The 26328-nt window shown below is 41.9% G+C and overlaps 1 protein-coding gene across 1 annotated transcript; it reads right to left on the reverse strand.

The window, feature by feature from the left end:
• Window positions 1-1108: 1108 nt before the first annotated feature.
• aspm (assembly factor for spindle microtubules) lies at window positions 1109-25747 on the reverse strand. The gene is made up of 26 exons (XM_044361524.1): window positions 25259-25747; window positions 24812-24955; window positions 22997-24536; window positions 22253-22348; window positions 21942-22043; window positions 21695-21841; window positions 21250-21486; window positions 21075-21142; window positions 20851-20992; window positions 20386-20516; window positions 19463-19638; window positions 18001-18146; window positions 17703-17788; window positions 17391-17603; window positions 15866-16070; window positions 15074-15222; window positions 13828-13956; window positions 12887-13081; window positions 7873-12495; window positions 7472-7621; window positions 7177-7368; window positions 6465-6657; window positions 5442-5596; window positions 1797-1973; window positions 1459-1631; window positions 1109-1351 (listed from the first exon to the last, which is right to left on the reverse strand). The coding sequence occupies exons 1-26, from the start codon at window positions 25532-25534 to the stop codon at window positions 1249-1251; spliced, it is 9948 nt and encodes a 3315-aa protein (XP_044217459.1). The 5' UTR covers window positions 25535-25747; the 3' UTR covers window positions 1109-1248.
• Between the last annotated feature and the right edge of the window lie 581 nt (window positions 25748-26328).

Raw genomic sequence — 26328 nt, forward strand, 5'->3', positions numbered from 1 at the left:
TGTCAATCTATTCTGATCAAAGCACAACCACAACGTCCTGATGAGGCAGCTGACCTGAGTTTGACTGTTTTTGTTCCTGAATTTTGTAATAACTAGTAATGCAAACAAAAAAAAGTTGAAGACACAGCACAACTTCCAGTTGAATGACCAAAGGAAAATACATTTTTATTCTGAATCCTTTTTTTTTTTTTCCTTGCAGGGTCACAAGGCAGTATCCCATCAGTCTATCAATGACCTAACATGTAGACAAATAATTATTTACACACATACACACCTGCAGGCTATTTAGCCAGCGGACAGTTTGAAACATCAGCCACAAATATAAAAGACAAGGACAAGGAAAAAAGGATTAGACCAACAAAGATTAATATCATTGACTCATTATCTCATTTCATGGTCCAAGAGGACTGATATTATTAGATATTGTACACTTATTACTACTTATCAGTGTTTCTTCAGTTATGTTTTATTCTGTAGACTCTTTTAAAGAGCTCCGACTTCATTTGACCTTTAATTTTTGACTCCTGTTAGTATGACTTTTATCTGACCCTATGTATGTTATTGATTTTGGGTGTTGGACATGTGACATAAACATTCCATAGTCTGCATGTCGCCTGATGTAATATGGTATAGCCCTTCTGGGGGACCTTTTAGAGACAAATAATGGGTCCAGGGTCAAGATTGGAGCTGTTCCAGATGTGTTATGTTATCATACATAATATGTTGTGAGGTAGCTGTCAATCACTTGATGGATGGCTCCCAACTGAATTAGTGCCCAGGAAGAACCTATGGTATGCATGTGATAAGATACAGATGTGTAACCCTATATAAGCTATGCATCGACAGTGGTACGTTGCCCAGACCATCTTTGTACGTGGAATGGACCCGATGGCCATTGTCTAATAAACGTCTTCAAAATAAGAACTTCGCCAGCTCTTCCTTTGAACGATATCATCACACATCCTTCTTTTCAACTCCTGTATATAATATTGGTTAAACTTGCTTCTTTCTGCTTGTGTAATGATAATAGTGATACACACCTGTTCGGCCTCATTTTGAGCCAACGCAAAGTATGAAAACACATAAGATACATGAAGACTGGCCCGTGTTTATGAAACAAATTTGTTTTAATATGTACATGTAAAACTCGGAAATGTTTTGATAAAAGAACAGTACATAAAACAATATTTTCAAATGTAAAAAAAAAAAAAAAGATGAGATGGATGAAGATTTAAAAAGCTTGACTATTTACAAAGCAATGGACAGTGTCTCTGCCACCATTTGAATGGCCCTGAGAGGGTCCACGATGTCTTTGAGTTTGTCCTTCCTGAGAACCCAATCCGGTGCAAATCTGAAACATAAAAAAAAAAAACGGGATGTTAATTACCACTGCGAACACACGCTGTATGTAAATGTCTCTCAGACACAGTATCTAACACATATTATACAAATACATACTTCGGCACGGGACGGGATTTACGAGGTGTCGCTTGAACGTAGAAACTCCCGTTGATCGACGCGTTCATCTTCTGTTTGATAACGGTTCTTTCTGCGTCCATCTTGTGTTTGCGAGCAGTGAGGCGGTAAATGCTGCGTATCCTATCCAAGACCTTGGGTAGCTTCATAACCTCCTAAAAAAATAAAGGAAGGGAAAAAAAAAAGTTTGCTTTACATGTTCGAAAACTAAAACTTTCCTGTAAAATATGTATTTGATATTGGGATTTTAATTATCTAAAATTATTGGAGAGATATATTTCTGTATAAGTAGAAGTCTGTATGTTGTAGTAGCTACTCACCACAGCTCGGTGTTTGTCTTGCAAGAGGAGAGCCAGGAGGAAGCAAGCCTTGGTGAAGATGCTGCCGCCCTTTTCTGCCACTTTATCCCCTGCCTTCTCCCGGTATCTCTGCAGCAGGTCCAGCAGTGTCTCCACAGAGTTTTCCACCGAATACACGGCCTCAATGGTCTTGTGGTACTAAGGGAGAGAAAACGAGTGAGCGGAGGAGAGAGAAAGCTTGTGGTGAAGCAGGAAGCATGACTTGTGATTTTCAGTCATGCTAGTGACATGGCTCTAGGGGTGGCGATGTCTGTCACTTGGTTGGTCCGCCACTTTGGTCCAGACTGAATTATCTCAACAACCATCTGATGTTTTTCCATGAAAAAGTCCTCAGAAGATGAATCCTAGAGACTTTGGTGGTTCTTTCTCAAAATTTCAATGTTTTCAATACTATTGTTTATGACCAAATATCTGCTAAACTAATTACATTTCCCATCAGCCTCAGCTGTTATTTCTGTTTTGTGCTTTTATTTGCCATTTTTCCATTCTTGACAAAACAATTTCTATCGTTTTTCACGAGAACAACCGACTGCAACGCTATGACCGTCTGAGAGGATTGTCTGAACAACTATAAACACATTAGATTTTCAACGTGGTCAGACAACACGTCATATGAACCAGTTCTGATTGACCATTAACTGACCCTTAGTCTTAGTTTCTACCACAGAATGTCGAGGTCATAAATCCTTTGATTGCAAACAAAAAAAAACCCTGAATATAAAGGCTGAAGCTACCGCCAACATGCTCTTTCCACAGTGAACTTGATTATTTGATTATTTTGCAAGTCAAGTCGAGCAAAGTCCACAAAGCAATGTGAAAAATCAATAAAAAACAAACAGTGACGAAATGACGGAATGCCCAAATCCATGCAACGGGACTAGGGAATTCCGACATTGGAGAAAACAAGAACAAAAAAGCAAAAAAAACTAAATCTCCCATCAGTTGTTATTAGAGAACCAGACTCATCTTACAGTCTGATCTCCTCTCATTTTGCTTCACTGTTCTCCAGTTTCACCTCTCATTGCGTGATTTCATTACAATACCTGCAAGGCTCTGTTTAAACCAATGTAATCTGCTGGAATTATGCTATTTATATAACATGCTAGTATTCCTTTTCTTATTTTCTCCTTTTTTTGCCCTCCAATTCCTATAAAATCTTTCCAATGAATTAAATTTCACAAAAATTCTGCAACAAAAAACTGTCTGAACTTTTATCAGGAAAAACACCTGATGGTGGTGATGCAGTATCAGGTCCCTGAACTTTTGTTTTAAATCAGCAAAGTGTGCTACAACTTTGCAATTTTAACCATAATGTTGGGCCAATGGAGGGGAATCGTTTATATACTGAAACCAAGCAGAAATTATCAAGTTTAACACTCATTTTAAGCAAAATAAAAATATAAACTAAACTTTCAACTTTTATAGACTTGATATCGTCTATAACACACAAGCCTGTAACACCCAAAAGTGTCTGACGATAAAGAACATTTACCTTCACATTTATTATATCCAAGGTACTGATTCGTTGTGAAATTAACTTTGCAGAAGATGCATGATAGATACTTTATAAATCCAGTTATCTTCCACTTTGTAATTTTATAATATAAATGATGTGCTACTAAGCATGCACAAACCTTAAACAATATACAGAGGGATGCCACTGTATTTGCAAATGAAGACATGTCAAAACGATTGAATAACTTTCAGAAATATTCAGTTTTTCCTCATTTAATTCTTAAAGTTTGCTTTCCTCATTTTTGTCTTCCTATGAATGAAAATGCAGACTCTGCAGAATGTTCCTGCATTGTCCACAGTGACGGACGCTAAACCGTGGGAATAGGAACCACTAAACTAAAAACACTGACACAAGAGGATGTTGGCCTTAAGTCTGAAATTCGTTTTGCAGAAGAGAAACTGAGTCTGTATGTCAATAAGATGATATAAAAAGGAAATGAAAGTTTGAAGGGAAGTGAGATGAGCTGTTGATGAAACACCCTGAACTTCTGTGTTTCCTCGGCTAAATTAACTGTTGGTAACTTCTTACTCAGCAGAATTATCAGTATTATTTCTGTAGTATGATCTAACAAGCAGTAAACTTTGGTATTAGCACTTATATTTTGTTGGTTAATAATTTTCAAATATGTTTTTACATCAAACTTTTACATCGATGCCATTCTCAGTGCACTGAATATCAACCTACTTCCAGGAGGCAATTAGCTTAGCTTAGCTCAACTTAGCATGAAGACTGGAGGCAGGAGGAAACAGCGGGCCTGGCTCTGTCCAAAATATACCTACCAGCATCTCTAAAGCTCACTATTTAACATTATATATATCTCTTTTGTTTCCTACAACAACTCCAGTTAAAAACCACACGTTAAAAAGGAAGTCATTGTGTCCAGCCAAGACATAGCTGATCATTTTTACACTTAGTTTTCTGTACTGATGAAAGAAACACTAGCAGAGATAAACTTTGTTAATTGGTGAGCTTTACAGGTGCTGTTAGGTATATTTTGTTACCTTTGGACGAAGTCAGGCCAGCCAATCACAGTTTCCGGTCTTTATGCTAAGCTAAGCTAAGCAGCTGCTGAGTGGTATCGATCTGTTTAATCAACTCTCAGCTAGAAAGCCCCAAAAAGTCTTAAAATTACATTAATGAAACCAAAATATATGAATATAAAAACAAATGATTGTACTGCCTGCATTCACTGTGTGCTCATTCACACTTTCTTTATTAAAGGTAGATGCCACATGAAGGAAGACTGTTAAAACAACTTAACCTGTAAGAAAAGGACAGATAACTTCCTGCCTTCAACTGAGAAGTGTAATGTTTCTGTTAAAGGAAAACCCTTTTATAGAGTCAACTAATCACTATATTTTACATTATTACTTTGTTTTATACTGTGAGAATTAGTGGTGCAACGGATCGTGGTTGATCCATGATCCGTATGGATCGCCCCCCACGGTTCGGCACGCATGTGAACTGCGGATTAGATGCAAAATTCAAAGTAAACAAACTGCTGTAAGTACAAATCATGGACAGACAGCGTGTCACTAACAGGGATTTTGAAGAGTAACGACCAAACTAGCATCTAACAGGTCCGTAGTGACATCTGCAGGTATGTTTACCTGCCGTTTAATGTGCTGTAGCTGAGCAGCTAATTAGCTACGTAGCTGCTAACTGACGTTATCAGTGCACTTTTCCCCGTTGAATGTTTGTTTGGTGGCTCGTTCAACAAAGTAAGCTGCAGGACAAGACGTGTGTTCATGTTTATGAGTCATCATTAAGTTTTGATGATGTGGACACAGGCTGTTTCATTCACTACCATGTTTAAAGGAGGGAGGTATCATGCTTCATATTGCAATTTAATTTAACAATTGAGCACTGAATATTTTATAAATTTTAAGATTTTATTTAACCATTGGACATCTTGAATGATGTTGTCATTTAAGACCATGGGCAAAAGTTCCATGCTTTTTTTGTTGATCTGAAAAATGATCCGATCCGTGACTCAAATCCGTGATACAATCCGTTAGACCCCTAGTGAGAATGAGTGCTTTGTATGGCAACGACACATAAAACAGACAAGTTGTAGGGTGTCCAGGTACCTTGGAGAGGTTGAGGAGGATCTGGATGGAGTAGGTGATGACATCCATGCAGGGGACGCTCCTGTTGCAGCAGCGGATGAGTGTGAAGATGACTTCGGTGGCTCCGCTCTCTACCAGCCGCTCACAGCACTCCGGGGACAACCTGGTGGCGGTCTCTGTTCATGTAGACACATAATAGCACACACATATACAAACACAAAAAGAGGGTCTTTTGTTAGAATCGGGGACACGCTGCAGTACTAAAAAAAAGCTGAGGATGTCACATCACAAACATAATTAGAATCAAGTATATTAACCGAAAATACATTTTTGTCTATGAAGCACATACACTTAATTGGATTTGACATTGAACATTTGATTTTGGGAACACATGTTGATCATCTTGTTGTGGAAAGAACTCAGCAGACTTATTTTGTCGAGGTCAAACTATTACCACATAACCAAAAACAGAAGAGAAACTTTTTCTTCCCTCACTTCCTATATTTTATACTGACCTTTAAGGATGATGTCAGAATAACAGTGTGTAGAGTTGATGGTCTGCACAGACACTAATCCGTAAAGCTACATTACAGGCTGGTGTACCCTAACTGAAAATGTTTTAAATAATTCCTATAGCAACAGCATAACAGACCAAATCCCTAAACGTCATACAGTACAAAATTATGCTAATTGTCCATTACAACTGTCCTAAATTAGCACAAACCAAAGTTTAATTCTAATCTTTGATGTCTGAATTCTGGCTTTAGTTAGCCTAGCAGATGTGCAGAATGGTAGTTAACATCTGTAAAACTCAACTGGTTGGACGGTTAATGACCAATGCAAGTGAAAATACTGCTTAGTAGTCATATCACAACACTTGCTTGGCAAACTGATGGCAAAACTCTGCATGGGGGGGGAAGAGAACAAACACTCTTCTGTCCTTCATCAATAAGGTTGTGAATACAATCAAGGCCAAAGTTACACAGAGACTAAAAGAAAACTGTGGTTGTAGTGGGAATTTATCACTGAATGGTGAGGCCTTACCCAGGTTTTTTAGGGCCTCTAGAATGTAGGAGAAGTGTTTGTATCGGAGGAGGTAGTCCAGGGCAGACGAAGTCTTGTTGCACAGTTTGTCCTCCTCTCGGGCGCCGGCGGAGACTTTACGCAAGTTGTGTCTCAACTTTACCATCTTGGGATTGTCAGTCAGCTGGCGGGAGCGGTGACCTCTCCACAAGGCCTGGAGGGAGAGAGAGAAAATGAAAGATAATTAATTAGTTCTAATTAGCTGTTAATCAAAAGAGAATAGGATGTAGAAAATTTTTGCCAAGGGGGAGAACTGGTCTATCAATCTTGACCTTGGACTTTTAGCTGACATCCATTCAAACCAAATATTTTGCTGCTATAAATTATGACAATAACAGTAATCAACATTAACAGCAGAATTAAAGTAGTCATACACCAATATCATCATATGTTATGTGCTCTGGCTTCCCTAAAACAACTCGGCAAAGAGTTTTACTGCCCTCATGTGCTCATATGTCCAAGTTTGAAGGTTATAAAAACAGTTTATTGAATATTGAACTACAACTTTTGTTAAAACAATATACAACAGCAAACTACTGGATAAAATATTTTTTCTGTGGCCAAATGAAGATTAAGAAGTCTCCTTCGATCAGCGCTCTACCTTATCAATATCAGAGATTAAAAAGTTCATCTGTGATGCTATAAACCAAGTTCACACCACTGACTGTAATACCTGAGCTTTGACAATGCCCCGCTGAACCCTCTTTTGGCGCCTGAGGAGGAGGAATCTCCGGACAGCCTGCTGTATGACGGACGCAGCCTTGTGGCGACGAGCTAACCAGCGCTTGACCGCTCTCTGGGCTATAAGCACCTTCTTCCTGTCCTCCAGGTACCGTCTCCTCTGCAGCCTCACTCGCACCCAACGCTATCCGAAGGAGAAAAACACCATAATTTATACTTTATTCAAATTCATCAGACTACTTAACTTCACTGACAGTTTTTGCATTCAGAGCTCTTTGCTACCGTACCTGTATGGTGATGACAGAATGGATCTGTCTTTTAGCAGACTCCAAGGCCCAGTGGGCTCTCAGAGCTCTCTGGATCTTTACGGCACTGAGATGGTGGAAGACTGCGGCAGTGAAACGAAGTCTCCTCGTTGTTTTGGCTGCCTCGAGCACCTGAAACATAATACAATAATCACTTTTTTTGCATATTTCATCCCACTTAGTACAAGGTAGATTCAAATGAATGAACACTCCTAAACACAAATTTGACAAGAACAAATGTAATGATCATTGTAATGGATTACCTACATCAAGTAATATTCAACTTTCTGATATATTGAATGAAGTTTTTAAAATAAAGAATGCTTTTATTATCTTAATAAATGTACTGCATGCTCTAGTGAACTTTACATAAAGCTCATTACCTGTCGTCTAGCAATCCAGTCTCTGCAGTGAGACTGAAGCGTGACGGCGGCCTGTTTTATTCGGGTGTAGTTGTTCCTCTCCGCCCTGCCAAGCTGTACAGCTCGGACCCTGCGCTGTAGCTTCACAGCTGCCTCTCTCTTCCTCTGGTAGATACGTCTTTGGACTGAGCATCTCCAGTATGACTGGATCATAACGGCAGCTTGACATTGTCGACTAATGTCTCTCCTGACACACCAGCCTCTAAAAGCAGCCTGAAGGACGACTGTGGATCGTTTCATTTTCAGGAACCTGTCTCTTTCGTGTCTTTGAAGCATACAGGCCCGATAGTATCTTTGGATGATGATGGCAGACAGACGCATAGCTTGGAATTTAACTACCTCTCTGTGCTTTCTGAATACACACTGGATCACGGTGGCAGCCTGACACCGACGAGCCGCCTCCTTTCTGACCTGCCAGCCTCTGTATGCTGCCTGAAGGATGATGGCTGCACTGCGCATTTCCAAGTATTGTGTCCTTTGTGCTTTGGCTGCTACAGTGGCCCAGTACCTCCTCTGAATGGTGAGGACGGAGGATTTCAAGGTCAGGTACTGCTTGCGCTCACAGTGGGCTCTGAAAGCTCTCTGGATAACACCGGCAGCCTGATGCTTTTGTTTGATTGATCGTCTGAATTTCATTCCACGGAAGGCAGCTTGTAGGTTAATGACAGCCTTTCGGACCTCTTGATAGTTTTTAATCTCAAGGTTTCTCTGTCTTTGAGCTCTGAACCTCTGCTGTAAGACACAGGCTGCCCAGCGTTGTCTCCTGAAGGCTGACTGCTGCTTATGCTTCTTGAAGTTTGCTTGAATGACAGTAGCTGCTCTTTGCATTTTGGCGATATTGCTTCGTACACTGTGACCTCTGAAAGCTGCCTGAAGAATGATAGCAGAATGTTTCACTTTAAGGAAGTGTTCTCTTTCTCGTCTTTGAAGCATACAGGCCCGATAGTATCTCTGGATGATGATGGCAGACAAGCGCATGGCGTGGAGTTTGACTTCCTCTCTGTGTTTTCTGAATACAGACTGGATCACAGTGGCGGCCTGATGCCAACGAGCAATCTCCTTTCTGACCTGCCGGCCTCTGTATGCTGCCTGAAGGATGATGGCTGCGCTGCGCATTTTTTGGTATTGTTGCATTTGTTCATTTGCTGCTACAGTGGCCCGATACCGCCGCTGAATGGTGAGGACGGAGGATTTTATGGTAAGATACTGCTTGCGTTCGCAGAGTGTCCTGAAAGCTCTCTGGATAACACTGGCAGCATGGTGATGTTGTTTGATGATTTGTCTGGATTTCATTCCACGATATGCAGCCTGTAACACGATGGCAGCTTTTCTGTGCTGTTGATAATGTTTTATCTCAAGGTTTCTCTGTCTCTGAGCTCTGAACCTCTGCTGTAAGACACAGGCTGCCCAGCGTTGTCTCCTGAAGGCTAACTGCTGTTTATGCCTCTTGAAGTTTGCTTGAATGACAGTAGCTGCTCTTTGCATCGTGACAATGTTGTTTCGCACGCAATGACCTCTGAAAGCTGCCTGAAGAACAATAACAGAGTGTCTGACTTTTAGGAAATATTGCCTTTCCCGTCTCTGAAGCATACAGGCCCGATAGCATCTCTGGATGATGATGGCAGACAAGCGCATGGCCTGGAATTTGACTTCCTCTCTGTGCTTTCTGAATACAGACTGGATCACAGTGGCAGCCTGATGCCAACGAGCAATCTCCTTTCTGACCTGCCGGCCTCTGTACGCTGCCTGAAGGATGATGGCTGCACTGCGCAGTTTTTGGTATTGTTGCATTTGTGCCTTTGCTGCTACAGTGGCCCGATACCACCGCTGAATGGTGAGGACGGAGGATTTTATGTTAAGATACTGCTTGCGTTCGCAGAGTGTCCTGAAAGCTCTCTGGATAACACTGGCAGCACGGTGACTTTGTTTGATGTTCTGCCTTGATTTCATTCCACGATATGCAGCCTGTAACACGATGGCAGCTTTTCTGCGCTGTTGATAATCCTTTATCTCAAGGTTTCTCTGTCTCTGAGCTCTGAACCTCTGCTGTAAGACACAGGCTGCCCAGCGTTGTCTCCTGAAGGCTGACTGCTGCTTACGCCTCTTGAAGTTTGCTTGAATGACAGTAGCTGCCCTGTGCATCTTAGCAAGGTTCCTTCGCACACGGTGACCTTTAAAAGCTGCCTGAAGAACAATAACAGAATGTCTGACTTTTAGGAAGTATTGCCTTTCCTGTCTCTGAAGTATACAGGCTCGATAGTATCTCTGGATGATGATGGCAGACAAGCGCATGGCGTGGAATTTGACTTCCTCTCTGTGCTTTCTGAATACAGACTGGATAACTGTTGCAGCCTGATGGTGACGAGCAACATCTTTCCTGACCTGCCGGCCTCTATATACAGCCTGCAGAATAACGGCTGCACGCCGCATATGCAAGTATCGTTTTCTTTGCTCCTTTGCTGCTACGGTGGCCCGATACCACCGCTGAATGGTGAGGACGGAGGATTTTAAGGTAAGATAAAGCTTGCGCTCACAGTGGGCTCTGTAAGCTCTCTGTATAACACTGGCAGCCTGATGCCTTTGCTTGATGATATGTCTGGATTTCATTCCACGGAAAGCAGCTTGTAAGACAACAGCAGCGTCTCTCTTGGCTGTCAGAGCTAGCATCTCCTCTCTCATTTTCTTGTTGGCTCTGTAACGTGCTTGCAATACATTGGCAGCCCAGTGGAGCTTCTTGTAGGAAGTTCTCTGCCGGTACATCCGGAAGTGAGACTGAATTGTTACGGCGGCTTTGTGTTTGATGCGCAACTGCTTTCTGACTTCATATCCTCTGTAGGCTGCCTGCAGACAAACAACTGCTCTGCGCTTTGACAGATAGTCCAGACGGTCTTTTCTCAGCAGGGTCACTGTTCTGTACCGCTGCTGACAAACCAAAGCGGCCGCCTTGATAGCTAGGAATCGATTTCTATCTCGGATGGTGAGAAACCTTCTCTGAATCACCGTTGCAGCTCGGTGCATCTCTGCGACCTCCATCCTGGCCCTGTGGCCACGATACGCTGCCTGGATGACTCCAGCTGCAGATTTCATAGCTCTGTACCTCTGCATCTGTTGATCCCTGAGCATCTTGGCCCTGTAGCGTTCTTGAATAATGATAGCAGCACACTTGGTGGCAAGGTAAGCCATACGCATTCTGTGCATCCTGAACTGAGCTTGGATTGTTCTGGCAGCGTTGTGCCTCTTTTTTAGGTCTTCCCTTACTCTAAATCCTCGGTAAATTGCTTGTATTTTTATAGCAGTCTTCTTTAGCTCTCTGTACTCATGTTGCTGTGCCCTGCAGAGCTGAAGAGCTCTGTACCGACTCTGGATGATAATCGCTGCACTTTGAAGTAAGAAATATCGTTTCCTGCTTAAAAACATCCTAACTGAAGACTGAATGACAGTCGCTGCTCGCTGCTTTTTCTTCAGCTCTGTTCTAACTCTCATGCCTCTAAATCCAGCTTGGAGAGTGACACAGGCTGCCCTCTTCTGCAGATATAATTTCCTCATCTCTTTTCCAGCCACATAAGCTCTGTAGTGACGCTGTACGACTACAGCCGCTGCCTTCTTTGACGTGTACTCTGCTCGCGCCTTGTGTCGACGGTAGCAGGCCTGTATCAGCGTTGCACACTGGTGGTGTTTTTCTATCCTCTTCCTGTCAGCTCGCCCTCTCCAGTTAGCTTGTATAGTGAGTGCAGCATTCCTGAGAGCATCATACTCCTTCTTCGCCTTATGAGCCAAAATCGTGGCTCTATACTTTTGCTGTATCACAGTGGCAGCGTTTTTTAAGACAAGGTAACGCCTACGGGCAGCGTACTTCCTAAAAGTAGCCTGGATCACTGTTGCTGCCTTGTGCTGTTTTTTCAGCAACTCTCGAGCCACTTTCCCACGATACGCTGCCTGTACGGTGACGGCGGCACATCTCATCCTCACAAACGTTTGCCTTTCGATGTCTCTTTTAACAGAAGCCCTGAACCAGCGCTGGATTACGACTGAGGCACATTTCATCTTTGCCACCTGTTTCCTGACAGTATGTCCTCTGAAGGCACTCTGAATGACAACAGCAGAGTGGTGCTGTAGCGTCAACATCTGAAAGTAGCGCCTCTGGGCATAACCTCTGTATTGGGCTTGAATGAGCATGGTGCTTCTCTTGATCTTTCTGTATTGATGGAGACACCTTTGCATTCTGTACCAAGACTGAATCCTTACAGCAGCACCGGTTTTTTCTGCCTTTTTTCCCTCGTACCATTTCCTAAACACCGTTTGTATCACTTTTGCGGCGCGGTTTTCTTTTTCGGTTCTCTGGGTTTTCCATCTTCTGAATCCTCTCTGTATTTTCACCGCCGCACTTCTGAGGGAGAGATAACGCTCCCGCTCTCTTCTCGCAAGAGCCCATGCCCGTGAGTATTTCTGAATGACTGTCGCCGCCCGGTGGATTCTTCCGTAAGCGGAGGCTGCTCTCCTCATTCGCCATTGTGCTTGGACAACAATAGCGTAGTATCTGAGGCGCTGGTAAGCCCTAATGGTTGAAAACATTCTCCACTGAGCCTGCATGGACAAGATAAGAACCAGCTATTGAAAAAAAAACAATTTCACAAGCCAGCTTTATTAAGCAGCAAGTATCCTTGCTGTAAAACAACAAAAAAAAAAAAAGACATTGTAAAGTAAAAAAAAGGTAACACTGAGAAATGTTGTCAATGTGTTGTTGGCTCCTTTCTAACTGGGATCACTACAGTAAGAAAAACTAATGAGATCAACAAGTAAAAACCATCAACACATGAGAATACTGAGAAGTGATCTTACCTTTTTACACCTACTATGACATTATATTCAATCAATTCTAGATACCTAGTCAATAAATCCAAATAGATTGTAATGTACAACTTGGTCACTTTCTTAACAGCCTTTTTGCATCCACACATAAGTAACATACGCCTACCTGGATGACAGTTGCCGCTTCATCCTGCAGAGCCCGGATCTGAGCCTCTTTTACAAGCCTCAGTCTTTTGCGAGCAGCATGACCCCTCCAGAGCGACTGGATGATAACGGCGGCTCGGTTCTGCTTCTTAGCTCTGCGCCTCTGGAGGAAACTCCGCACAACTAGCTGGATTTTCAAAGCAGCCGCGTTTCTCTCCTGTGTCCAAACAAAAAAAATAGCAAGAAAAGTTATAAATGCAATAGGTGCATTAATTCCCTTCTATGTCAGGCATTCAACAAATTATGACAAAAGTTTTTTTAGTAACCTTTTCTAAAACTCTAAATATTCAACCGTTTCCTAGATGGTAATTTTGAGAATGTGAAAATTTGTGCAAAAACAATAATCAAATGAGATGATTCCTCTTCTATTTTAATAAAAATGAGACAGACTCATTTTCAGGTTTATGCTCTTGATTGACCTTTTTAATGACTTAAATAAATTACAATGACTAACTACTATAATCACACAAATAAAACACATCTCAGCTTACTAAAGTTCAGTGGTAATGTGGTCATTAAACACAAGAAAATGACAACACAAACCATGTAAAGCATTAATTTATGGGTTTAGGGTCTTTTTATTCAAATATTTTATTTAGTTCAATATAACAGCACAGCACAGAGTGAGAACTTATTTAAAATTACATGTCCACATGGAAACAAGAGTGCAACTATGACACTGAAAGCACCCTTTAGTTTTTATTGTAACAGGAACATGGTCTGCAAACAACAAAACAAAAAGAAAACAATTAAAAATAGATGATAAAGCATGGATTTTAGAGTCGCTGTACACTGTAACGCTGAATCTGCTGCTCAATGTCCACCGCGCACAAAATAAATAAAATAGATCTATTGAATTAAACTAAAAATCATTTTGCAGTTGTACCGAAACATGGAACCAACCTTGTAGACCTGCAGGTCTTTCTTCAGTCTGTATTTCCTCCAGGCACCTTGTATGACCCGAGCCGCTCTGGTTTCGTTACGCAGGTCCAGAAGACGAGTGCACAGGAAGGACAGGTAAGACATCACGACCTGAGAAGGAAAAAAAAAAAAAAAAAAAAAAAAACATGGTTGACGTATTTGATTCCATCTTGAAACCAATTTTTTTAGACATCTCTGGGGGAGGTTTGTACATATTTTGAGTCACTGTGGATGTTGACTTTTTTCCCCCATTTATAAAGTGGAATTATTACATTTGGAGAGAAAGATTTTACATAAATTTGACTACACCTGGTCTAAAAATGGACTTTTCTATGAAAGTTAATTAATACCAGTTGATACTGCGCTGTGAAGACATGATTTGCTTTAAGATAAAATCTTAGAATTTGACTGTAAAGCCCAGTTCAGACCAAAGATTCACATCAAAATGAAGAACGTTTTAGAACGTTTCAGGGAAAAGTTGCAGCGGTGTGAACTGGCCCGTCTCGGCTCGACTGAAGCCGGCTGATGGCGTCGCCTGCGACTCAGCTCGTCAAGTCGCCGGCGGCTGGTTTTAGAACGTAAGGCACGTCACCTGTTACAGCAGCCAATCAGCTTGTAGCGAAGTCAGCTGGTCAAGTCAGCAAACTGTCAGCCGATTGAAATGGCACTCCCTCGTTTTTCGTCATGTTTTCACCGTTTCATCAATACTAGAAATATAGCAAGTTACTCACCTGCTACAGTATCACTACCCTCCGCTACAAATTATATCCAGCTACAAAAGAAAAGCCTGACAAGCCGTCAGTTAGAACAGAAGTAAAGAGCGTTGCTGCTATGGAGACGATACACCGTCTCATTTAGTCGCATAGGTTTAAACTGGCGAATAGTTGCAAGTTTCAACTTGGCTCATTGTGAATCTTTGAAAAAATTGCTGTTCATACATTAGATAGGAAATTGCATTAGAAGACCATCTCTCAAAAAAATAATCCAGAGTGAGGAGACATGGGTCTTTTAATTGTCCCAAGGTTGCACCAATCTGTGACTTTAGACAGTTCAATCCATACTCGTCGCTCCACTGATAAATTATAGAACAACAATTTGGACTCAGAATATTCAGCATCTTTCTACAGATGCATGTTTGATAAAAACGCTGCTCTGTCCAGTCTGCTCCTCCGGTGTGTGTGTGTGTTTGTGTTGCTGCAGAGGGTCAAGAACACCTGTCCAGTCTCACCTTCTCATTGGGGATGGTGTTGGACATGTCCTCTGGGTTGATCATGGCAGGAACCCCGCCCAGGAAAGCCACGGCGGTGTTCACCAGTCTGAAGTTGTTCTTCTCATTTTCCAGGAGCTCTTTAAATTCCACCGAAGGAGAAACCGGGCCTGTTCATAAAAAGAGCAAATATTAGAAGTCAGTTTCTCCGGTGTCTTTATAACCAGTGTCTTGTTAAAAAACAGTCAATTCAAGATGTTTCTTGGCAAACATAAAAGTTTAACTGCATACATTTAACTTCTGAGCCATGACACACATGGTCCTTAACTTAAGTCACTATAATTAAGAATAATAATGGACTTTTTTGCCTGGGAAAAGGGCAAAGATATGCTGTGGTGCAAGATATTTTGCATTTGAGTTGAACCTTTGGCTCTGAGGTGAAATTCTTTGACTTTTCCATGACTTTCCAAAGCTATGGCAGTGTACTTCCATGACTTTCTTCCTTCCTCATTAATGTTTTGTCTCCAATAAACAGTCTAAGTTGGTCAACAGGTGGGTTTTCTGTGGATAAAACCGTCAAAAAAATACACTAACTAATATAATGACCGTATAAAACATGGACAATGATGTTTATTTCTGTAGAGTGTCAGAATTTTTAGGTTTTTCTCTTAATACCTCAGAGGTTTTATCAAATTCCCAGTCTTCCCCATTCTAATACACCATAAAACCCATGAACTGTGTCAGCTCCGATGTATAAAAACCCACTTGTGCATCCAAACAGTCAAACGCACCGAAGACGCAGCTGAAACGTACCGTTCAGGCTCGCTGGCGAGGAATCGAAGGAGTTGTCGGAGTCGCTGGCCGAGCAGTCGAGCTCCAGGCGACCCCTCGACGAGCACTCGACGGTCTGAGTGGTGCTGTGACTGACGGCCTCCTCTGGCAGGAGACTGGGATGGTAGTGGTGGATTAAGTAGCAGAGGACGCGGCCATCCGAGAACGTCACGGTGAAGTTCTCCACCTGCACGGACAGACAGTGATTTAGGGTTATGCAAATTTATGTTGCCATTTATAAATAGAGGTCAAATGGTACAATTCATCTTGTCAAGATTTTACAGTGAATAGATCAGAGAAGAATTATCTCATATCTGCTCTTAGTGGTAATTGACCAATCACAGACTTATGAAAAGGACAGTGTTTAATATGAACGAGCAGGTAGTAGGAATTAAACGACTAAAAAAGGTTTCCAACTCAGAGATAATTCCTTCTGACTGCTCCGTCTGATAAGACATAAATGTGGGCTACTTTTAAAAAAGACATTGTCTGCAAAGCGAATCGAGAGGGAACAGGCAGACAGTTAGACAGACAGTAAGTAAAATGTCTTAATCTGCACAGACATGCAAAGTTATTTCAACCTTATAACCCCATATACAGTAGATACTACACCAGTGTCCATACAGAGGCCCTGCTAACCTGCACAGCATCCTCTATGTCACATCCAAAACTTTACTGTGTGATTCTAATTATCAATATGATGTTAGATCCATTCGACATTTATCTGTTGTGGAGGCGGGCCTTAAAGAGACAGGAGCTAAAACAGCCTGTTACAGACAGAGGCTGAACTGAGGGGCTGCATTAATAAGGATATTTTTTTTTAAACTGTGCATCATGTAAAGCTACTCTAGTGGAGCCCCAGAATAAAAACACAGAGCTAGAAATGAGCATAATAGGTCCTCTTTAATGTGTAAAAGTTCAATATTCTCTCTCTGTGGAGCATCGTTGTTGGTATCTGCTAACTCCTGAGGGAAACATCCGTCTGCTAAATACGCCATTATGTTCATCAACTATTCGCTAACCAGCACAACCAGCAGCTGCTTCCTGTTGCTGAAAACGACACTGATGAGAGCAGTGAACCAAAAGAATTAGCTGAAAGACACTAAAATGCAGCAGAGTTGGGTTATAATTATCATTATTATTATTGTAGTGGGTTTGTCCCTTTCATGTGATCCAATATAAATACAAAATATATTGATTATATCTGATTTAAAGATGTTAAGGCAAGTTAACTGGGCCTCATACAGACTCTGGTGCAGTTTCTTTACAGGCTATTTAAAACCAGCTGCTTCGGTATAAACTCATAGGAATGTTTTCAGGAGAAGCAGAGAAAGCAGCGACTGTGAGGACACAGAGCAGCAGCTACAACACAATAACTGTTCAATAATGCATCACATGACAAACTGAGGTTCAAAGCAACACTGCTTTAAGCCTTAGAAGAAGAAAAAAATGCAACTTCAACTTCAAACATGACAGGATGTTTTTTTTTTTTTTTTGGCCAGCTCACCTTGAGATTGTAGAAGTCACACACAGCACGGACCCAGTTCATGAGCAGGGTGATCTTAGTGCTGCTGTTCTCATACGGCTCCCTGGTCTTTACAGGACTGGGCTGAAGCCCCCGATCGGCCCTCAGGAACGCCAGCCTGCGTTTGGTCCGCAGGGTTCTCTTCAGGAAGCCGATTTCCTCCCTCAGCTGATCCTCGTCCAAAATCACCTCCACCTTAACCGAGAATTTTATAAATGTGTATAAAGTTTTTAAATATTTCAAACGGTTGGACTGTTGTGAACGACAAAATGAAAACAAAAGTCAGATACACACGTGAAAAGCGAAAATGATTTTCCACAGGAGGCTCAATGTCTTCTCTCTGTGTCCGTCCACGATGTCTCTGGAATCAATGACGGAGCCTGAAAACGAGGATATAACGCTTAAATATATTAAGAGTGTTTAAGTTATTTATCGAGCAAAAAAAAAATACCCAAAATTCCCTCATTCCACCTTTTCAAATGTGAAGATTTGCAACTTTTCTGTTTTATATAATACTGAAAATGATGATGTATGCTGCAGGGAGTTAAACAAGAAATTACAGGAACTGAAAAAACAGAGAAATCATAATTACCGTGTTCATCCTTGAGGTCGACCCCTTTGCTTTTGAGCACTTTCAAAGCGATGTCGACGTTGTGGACTTTCTGCAGGCGGCTGATGGCCGGCAGACGGAGCTTCTCTGACAGACTCCACTCCTGGACGAGGAGCTCCATCACACGCCTGCAAGACAAAAAAAAAAAAAACAATGATCTGTAAGAATCTTTGTTTCTTTGGACACTTTGGTGTACCGTGTTTACCGCTTTATCACTCCACTCTGCAGGGATTAGCTGTTAATCAACATGGCAGCTTCCATGTTGGATCAATGGACTCTGGCGGCTTAAGATAATCATTATCTAGACTCATTACAGACAACTAGACAGGTCTTGATCAGGAGCTTTTACTCTTTGAAATCCTGTGAAATGTTTTTGATTTTATATTTAAGGAAACAAGTTTGTAAAAAGAAAAATGTATATTTTACCTTTTGATACAGAATAGCAGCATCATGTCAATATATTTATCTGAAAATATCCTATAATATTGAATTCCTCCATGTTTCTGGGTGGACAAACTCTGTTGGTGTCTCAGCTTTGATTGTAATGAAGCTGCTCGGTATCGATCATTAAACTTATTAGTTTTCTCTGTGCATGCAGATACTTCACTGCCTCCCCGACTAGTGCTGGACAAAAAGGGCAGAAGGGAAGAGGTTTGAAGTGGAGCTGCAACAATTAGTCGATCGATCGATCGACAAAACTAATCGGCAACTATTTTGATCTTATACTTTACTTGAAGAGTTTACCAACTTTTATGTAAACAGTATAAATATATATATCGTGATATAATAGATTTTCTGGTAATTCAGTTGAGAAATTGAATGCAGATGAAATATCCAGATTGCTAGTCCAGTGAAATACCTAACAGAGCACGTTTTTTTAACAATAATGATGCAAATATCCTGTACAACCAAATCTGCCATGAAGCACCTGTGCATGCAGACAACCAATTTAGTATAAACACTGATTTACAGTATGTCTGACCCTTAACTCTGCCCTTTTCCTGACGAGTTCACCGTGTCATCTTCTTTAAATGCTGTGTGAGGAGCCCTTCCGCTGCTCATCCTCCTACAGCTGGGGAAAGACCCATGAAGAAGAAGACTAGTCTAAAATAAATTCTAATCACAGGAGAAGATGTACTTTAATACATTTTTCAACCTGTAGTCCTGTGCATTAAAAGAAATACACACAAAAATATACTGCATGGAGCAGATGAGGATGAACTTTGATCAGAGTGCAATAATACACAACAGCAGGGCAGTTGGAGAGACCGTCAGTCAGTGAGAAGGCGGCCAAGGGAGGAAATCCCCCATCTGAAAGTGCCCCGAATCCCTCCCAGCTGCATGGATACAGCCGTGCAGATGAGCCTGACCTCTACGGGAAGGAAAGCGAATATCCCCGACTCGGATTAGAGCATCACATTAAAACCTGTTACATCTCACTCACACTAGACGAATCCCGCATTTCAAGTCAACCGCCAAATTCTTCACGGCGAAGTTGAACTCGTCCAGGGGCTTCTGGACGTGAGAGACGGGTAACCCGAGGTAACCGAGGTGCCGGGGGAGGATCCCCTCCCCGCTCAGGAAGTCCCTGGAGAAGGCCAGGAGCAGGTCTTTACTCGTCTGTCAAAAAAAAAAAAAAAAATAGACAGCGTGTCAGATTGATGCAACCTAAAAAGATCTAATGGGAGAAACAGGAATAAAACAATAATGTGAATCATTGTGGTGTAATATAGATTAAAATTCAGAAAACATGAGGACAGTCCACTTTCTTCTCAGATACAACATACATACTTATGTTTTTCTCCTAGTTTAGGCTGTGTTACCACCTTTATTGCCAAAAAAAAGGCAAAATTATTACAATCAAAACACAAAAAAGGACATTAACCTGAAATAAGAAAGCCATGTGTAACAGGTCACGGCCATATTGTACTAACAGAGGTAGCACGCAGTCATCTATACAAGTTAAAAGTGTACGACTCTCCTGATGCATCATTACACTCCGCCAGACTGAATAATCAGATTCGCCTTCTGTCTGTTCTGCTTTCAGCTTCAGTTGACGCGGAGCAGACGAGCCCTGACGGAAAGCGTATCTCTTTTATATCTTAATTGTTAAATGATAAATAGAAATTTTCTTTAATTTTTTTTTGTGTAAGCACAATCAGACCTAAGGCAGTGAAAATAAATAAATAAATAAATTAACACAGCAGTGTAGGTAAAGTGTGTCGTCCTTTTTCCAAGTTTAAGCTTTGACTAATCTGACGTGGCTTGCACCTTTAGTCTTTAATGAGATGGCGATTAAATGTTGTTTTTTTTTTATGGATTTAATGTCTGTTGTTGACAACAACGACAACAGAGGACTCAGCTTACCTTGAACTCTGCGTCCATGCAGAACAGACAGGGGTCGTGCTCAATCAGTCGAGACTCTTTGGCCTTGTCTAAGAAACACACCAGCAGCAGCAGCTTCTTCAGAGTAAAGCGGGACAGCGCCTCCTCGTGGCCTAACCGGGAGAGACATGTTAACACAGGTTCCAACCCCCAAGCTCTGCACATAAAACATCCATCAGTGCAGCATTTTGATGACTGAAAATGCACACTGTAGAATATAACAGCATAACTTAAGAATACCTAAGAAAAGCACATATGTCTCCTTCTTTGTGTATCATCGTATAATGTTTATAAGTATTTATACGCTTTTTGATACGTATCTTGTCTCTTAACTTTGCTTTCCTGACACCTGCACCGAAACAATGTCCTTGTACACATGTAGTTGGTGAATAAAGTCTGACTCTGACGGTACAGACGACACGATGACACTTGAACAGATAAAATTACCGTCTTTGTAAAGGTGAGGCACTTTGGCGTGTCTGAACTCAGCGGCGATGTCTGGGTTCCACAGCAGCCGCTGGAGGACGAACATAGCCAGGCCGAAGGCGTCGCCGTTGCTCTCCAGCGAGATCAGCTCCCCGTAGATCGTCTGAGAACGGAGCGTCGTCGGTTAAGACTCTAGCAACGTTATTTAGACAGATAAGCAAGAGGAAAAGCGTGTATAGGAATACCTCAAGCCCGATCCGTAGCCACAGCGGATTGTATGAAAGAAGCCAGTTGAGGACTTTTTGGCGTTCACCTGAAAGACGATAAAAAACACGAGGAAATGTTACTTGAAGCTTATTTATGGGTTTGATAGAGATTTCAGAACATACAAAAAAAACACTGAAATTGTACCACTTTTACCTATGTCCTTCCAAAGATGGCGGTCTTTTCGGATGAGCAGCCTCTTGGCCTCCACTTCGATTTCCAGCCTCTGAATGGCCTTGACCATGGCCTCGGAGGTGAACAGCTGGCAGGCGGAACGACGGAGGCGGTTTAACTTCCGTCGGGCCGTGTAGGTGCTGAAAGACATCTCCTCTTTGGTCGGCGCTTTAGGCACGTTGAACTTGTCGCCTCCCATGGCGAGGGATACGGCATTCACTAAACAAACAAAAGAAAAAAAAAAAGGCACAAGTTTAGTTTTACAGGTTTAGGAAGTCCCCTGCAAACACAACAAGGGTTTAGATAAATAAAGATTCCACTGCAATAATTACTGGGTTTAAGTTGTGAACTTTGAGAGCGTGATCATTTTTTACATTTTATTAAAACAAAGACTACAAAACTTGCTGAATGTCTGAACAGATGTTACCTTTCGTGACTTCGGTGTTGACTTTAAAGTCATCTGGAGTGAGGACGTAGTTGATCCACCATGTGAATCCTCTCTCCTGCTTCTCAATCCATCTCTCGTCATAGAACATGTTCTTGGCGGCAAACGGCATCGGGTGTCTTGGTATGGCTGAAAGAGAGAAAGGCGGTTGCAGGAAACAAAATGGTAAACAAAAAGAGAAGACTTACAACACGCTACAACAGCACTTTCCATCGTGTGCATGAAATACCTGTGTGCCCGGGCTTAATGAAGCTCAGCTTTGACTGCGCTACAGCGACGACTTTTGCCATCTTCACAGATGGTACGCCGACTGACTTCAGAGACTGGGCGCCTATAAAACAACAGAAAAATGTTGGTAACATAATTACTTGTTGTCACTTCCACTGTAAAAATGCCTGATGACCTGCCGTCTGGCTTTTGGTAAGAGCTGAATCACTGACTGTTGGCTGAAACGCCTACACTTCAAGAATAGCAGCAGATTCTTAATTGAGAGATATTCTACATTTAGATGATTTTAGATTAATTTACATTATCTTTTACCTCGTGAGGTGAGTTTGGAGCTTGGCTGTTTTGCCTGGGCAGCGACTGCAGACCTTGCAGTCTTTAAAGATGATGACGTCACTGAGCGCACTGAGCCTGGGGAAAAAAAACAAACATACAATAATGCAGCAACTGTGCGATAAACAATTTCCATTATCCAATATCCAACAGGCCAATCTGAAAACTATCAGTTAAGACATATATATTAAGAAAACAAGTATTTACAGGTATCTAAATATAGTAATATTGGCACTAATCTGAACTTGACACAAGCCTAAACGGGCTAAAGACTAATTAATCAAATTTAAATTAATGCCATGAATATTCCTGTTTTCCATAGACTGAGCTTTTAAAATGATCTATACTCAAAAACTTTGTTGTTGGGAAGCTGCAAAGAGGCAAAAAGCACAATAATAGTGTAAAAGAGAAAACTTAATGCCAATACTTTTTTGAAATTTCATAACAAAGTGCTACAGTTTTTAACTCAAACGTTACATCAATCAGGTCATCTGATATTATAGATAGATCAGATTTAAAGAGAATGATAAAATGACCATTAGCATAGCTTATAGAGAGGCAGTCAGATATGTGCTTTATTCAATAATCAAATGATTTGATTAGTGTGCTGTTTTTATCATCATTTAAACTGAATTAAGCACACCAACAATTTGTATGTCTGTCCACTGCAGGACGGTTGATACTTAAACGCTTATTCTCACAAAAATCAACTTCCCATCTGCCCACCTGCTGCTCTCGGCTGCTGCCTCTGTGATGTACTCCTCCTCTCTTGCGCTGATCTGGTTTGCTCACTTCTGACAGCTACCACTCTGGTCCTTTTAACCCGCTCGGTTTTCCCACCGTCCTCGATCTTCCCGTCACTTTTCAAATACTCCTCGCTCTTTCTCTTCTTGCTCTTCGCCGCCACGTGAATGGGGAACGAGTCCTGAACAGACGGAGGTGCCGATATGAGCTGGGGCGGGATAGCTGTTGGGGAAGATAGGCTCGAGGGCGATGGAGAGGTCACTGTAAACGTAATGGGAGCGAGGACTGCAGGAGGAGGGGAAGCCACTGAGAAACTGAAGCGAGAAGGAGCCATTGATGGAGGGGAGGTGACAGGGAAGGTGATGGGAGCAGGCGAACAATCAACTCTCGTCTTCGGGCTGGAGGAGATAAACTCCCGGGCTTGAACCTTGTCGTCACACTGTGAGCTATCTTCCTCGGAGTTTTGCCATCTGTTGGTTCCTGTGTCCGGGTCTATAACAGGAAGGCATGGAGTGCCTGGTCCAGACTCGTACTGACTGCTGCCGTCAGACACATCAAGTGTTTTCTCTAAGAGCCTTCGCCTTGACTTCTTTATTTTCCTTCCACTTGAGCTGTTTTCCTCTACTGGTGCTTTGCTCTTGGTCACTGTGGCAGAAGTAAAAGATGTCTTTTTGACTCTTTCCATAGCCTTATCAGACTCTGAAACAACCACCTCACTCACAACAATCTTTTTACTGACAAAGAAAGTAAGTCTTGGCTCATTGGACTCAGACACCTCTGGGGTGTCAGGTAACACTTTGAGGACATTTATGTCCGGTTCGCAGCCTTGACTCCCACTTTTAGATTCCAGTGAATCTGAAAAGTCACAACTGGAATTAATGTCTCGAGGACTGGTGTTAATATGGCTCAGATCAGAGTCAATGAGGGCCAGTGCATCTTTCAAAGATAAAACTGGGCTACTAGGTAACAGACTGTCCGTATCAGCATCAGACTTTACAGGAACTGGGCTTTCGACTGACTGAATATGAGGCATGAGCTTCTTAAACCTCTCCGGTGTCCCGATAGGTGACAACGTCCTGTTAAGCATTTTGGCAAGATCTTTGTTTTCAGGTTTTCCTGCCAAGGCATCTGGGCTAGCAGACAACAGACCGGGATCCGTCACCTTTGTGGTCGGGACAAATAAAACGAGAGGAGAGTTCTTCTGAGCGTGGTGGATATTCTCCTGGTCGGACAACGTCAGAGACCGTTGCCTGTGAATGAGATTTAAAGCCTTTTGCTCCTCTGATTTCCGAGGGTGATTGTCGGTGGGACTTTGTTTGGAGAGGGACCTCTCTCTGACAGCTTTGCCCTCGTTCAGTGAGGTAAGCGGGCTGCGGGGTCTGTCGCTTTTGTACAGCGGCTTTCGGGACACTTGGAAGGTTTTATTAGCTGCCATCTTCAGGGGAGGCTCTGCTTTCTTTCTCCTGGGCACAACTACTTTTTCACCCTCCCTTTTGTTTTTGATTGAGTCCCATAAGCTCTTCTGAAACACAAGAAAACATTTCTATAAGAAGCGGTATAACTTTGACATCAGGGCAAGGCAAAACAGGTCATTTAAGTTACCTGATATGTTCCTCTACAACTTAGATTGTTTTTCTACAGCCACAAAGCAATGAAATTAAAAAAAACAGTTATGTATAAAGCTAAATACCAATCAGTCAAAGTCTGACTCAAAAAAATGACTTCTTCATCTACAGTATTTGAATACGACTGTAGCTGCTGATCGTCTCTGTGTACCAGCTGAATGAAGACATTTACCTTTTTCTTTTTGGGTGCTTCTGCTCTCCCGAGCAAAACAGCCTGGTGCTTGAGGACCCCATTAGCATTGAAGATGATGAGCTCTCTAATGCCACCCTCTTCTGTTGGAGTCCAGGTTACTGTCAGGTTGAATGACCCCTCAGGCTGCAAACACACAGCACGAGGCAAAATATAAACCAAATGCCAAGTCTGACAAGGGATGCAATGAGGACAAAAAATTCAACAAGGGTTTATGGGACGATAAATTTATCCAGTAAGGAAATATTAGGATTATAGCACACCACTGATGCTTCTGTGGGTGACAGCAGCATGCTTCATCCTGCTGCAGCTGCTGCACGGCTGTTTAGGTTCAATCATTTATAATGAAGACTGTGAAATTGGTTCACTCTTTTCTATGAATTACATGAATAGTGTCCCGTGGTTGGAGAGGTGTTATCAACAACGTACCTGAATTGTGAACGTGTTGTAGTCCACAGAAAAGCCTTTACCAGATGGGATCTTTTCAACAGTAACCTCCGCTTCTGCGTCCTCTGTGGGGTTTTCAATCCGCAGAACAGCCGCCTTTGAGGTGCCCAACTTCACTGTTCCAAATGTTAGAAAAGGAGCCTTTGAAAACTGGATCAAACTCAAAACAGGAATATCATTTTCCTTGTTTGTGACGTCCTTTCTTGTCGGACTGAAGTCCAGAAATCCTCTCTGTGTTGAAGTTGCCGTTTCGGACATTTTAAATTAACTATTTAAAGCAGCTAAATAGATAGCTACATGTTCCGTAGTTTGTTTGTTAAACGCGATAGTAACTAACCGACCATAAGCACTACTGCTAACGTCAATGTTGACTGCTCGATAATAGTCAATCCGCAACTAGAAAACGTTAAAACACGCTTCCTCCAACAACACACTGAAAGGAGATCTATCTAGTTTGAAATCCGACTGTGTTGTTTAGCCAGCCAATAAAATGCGAGGGATGGCTACGTCTGGTCCAATGGTTGAAGAGAATACGGCGAATCCGTATGAATACACAGCTCTCGGCCAATCAGATAACGAATACGTTTTTAAAATGCCACAAGCCACGCCCTAGAGTCTGAGAGACAGAAAAAACGAAGCTGTGTCACTCAAACCGTATTTTTCGACACCTCCAAAACCAAATATCTAATTTTCCCTGTTACTGATTACAATCTAATTCCACCGAAGCAGAAAGTAATAGCTAGGATTGACGTGTACAAATTTGCCAAAAAATAGAGTACATTAGTGTTTTACATTAAATCCTGCGGACCAGAATGTGGCCTGAGATTTTACTGTGGGGTGATGCATTACTTTACTTATACAATCATCCCTTCAACGTGCATGTTATTGATCACTCGGGTTTAACTGGAAATGTTTGACGCAAATATTTAATCCTTATTTCATTTTGTGCCTGACTTTGTTGTGAGTTTTAACTTCAGGATCTTCACCCAACTGAGTGTCATGACTAATATAAGTGTGAAGTATCTCTGTAGAATGAGGCATATTCCCATCCG

Source organism: Thunnus albacares, chromosome 9, assembly GCF_914725855.1.
Source record: "Thunnus albacares chromosome 9, fThuAlb1.1, whole genome shotgun sequence".
Taxonomy (NCBI): domain Eukaryota; kingdom Metazoa; phylum Chordata; class Actinopteri; order Scombriformes; family Scombridae; genus Thunnus; species Thunnus albacares.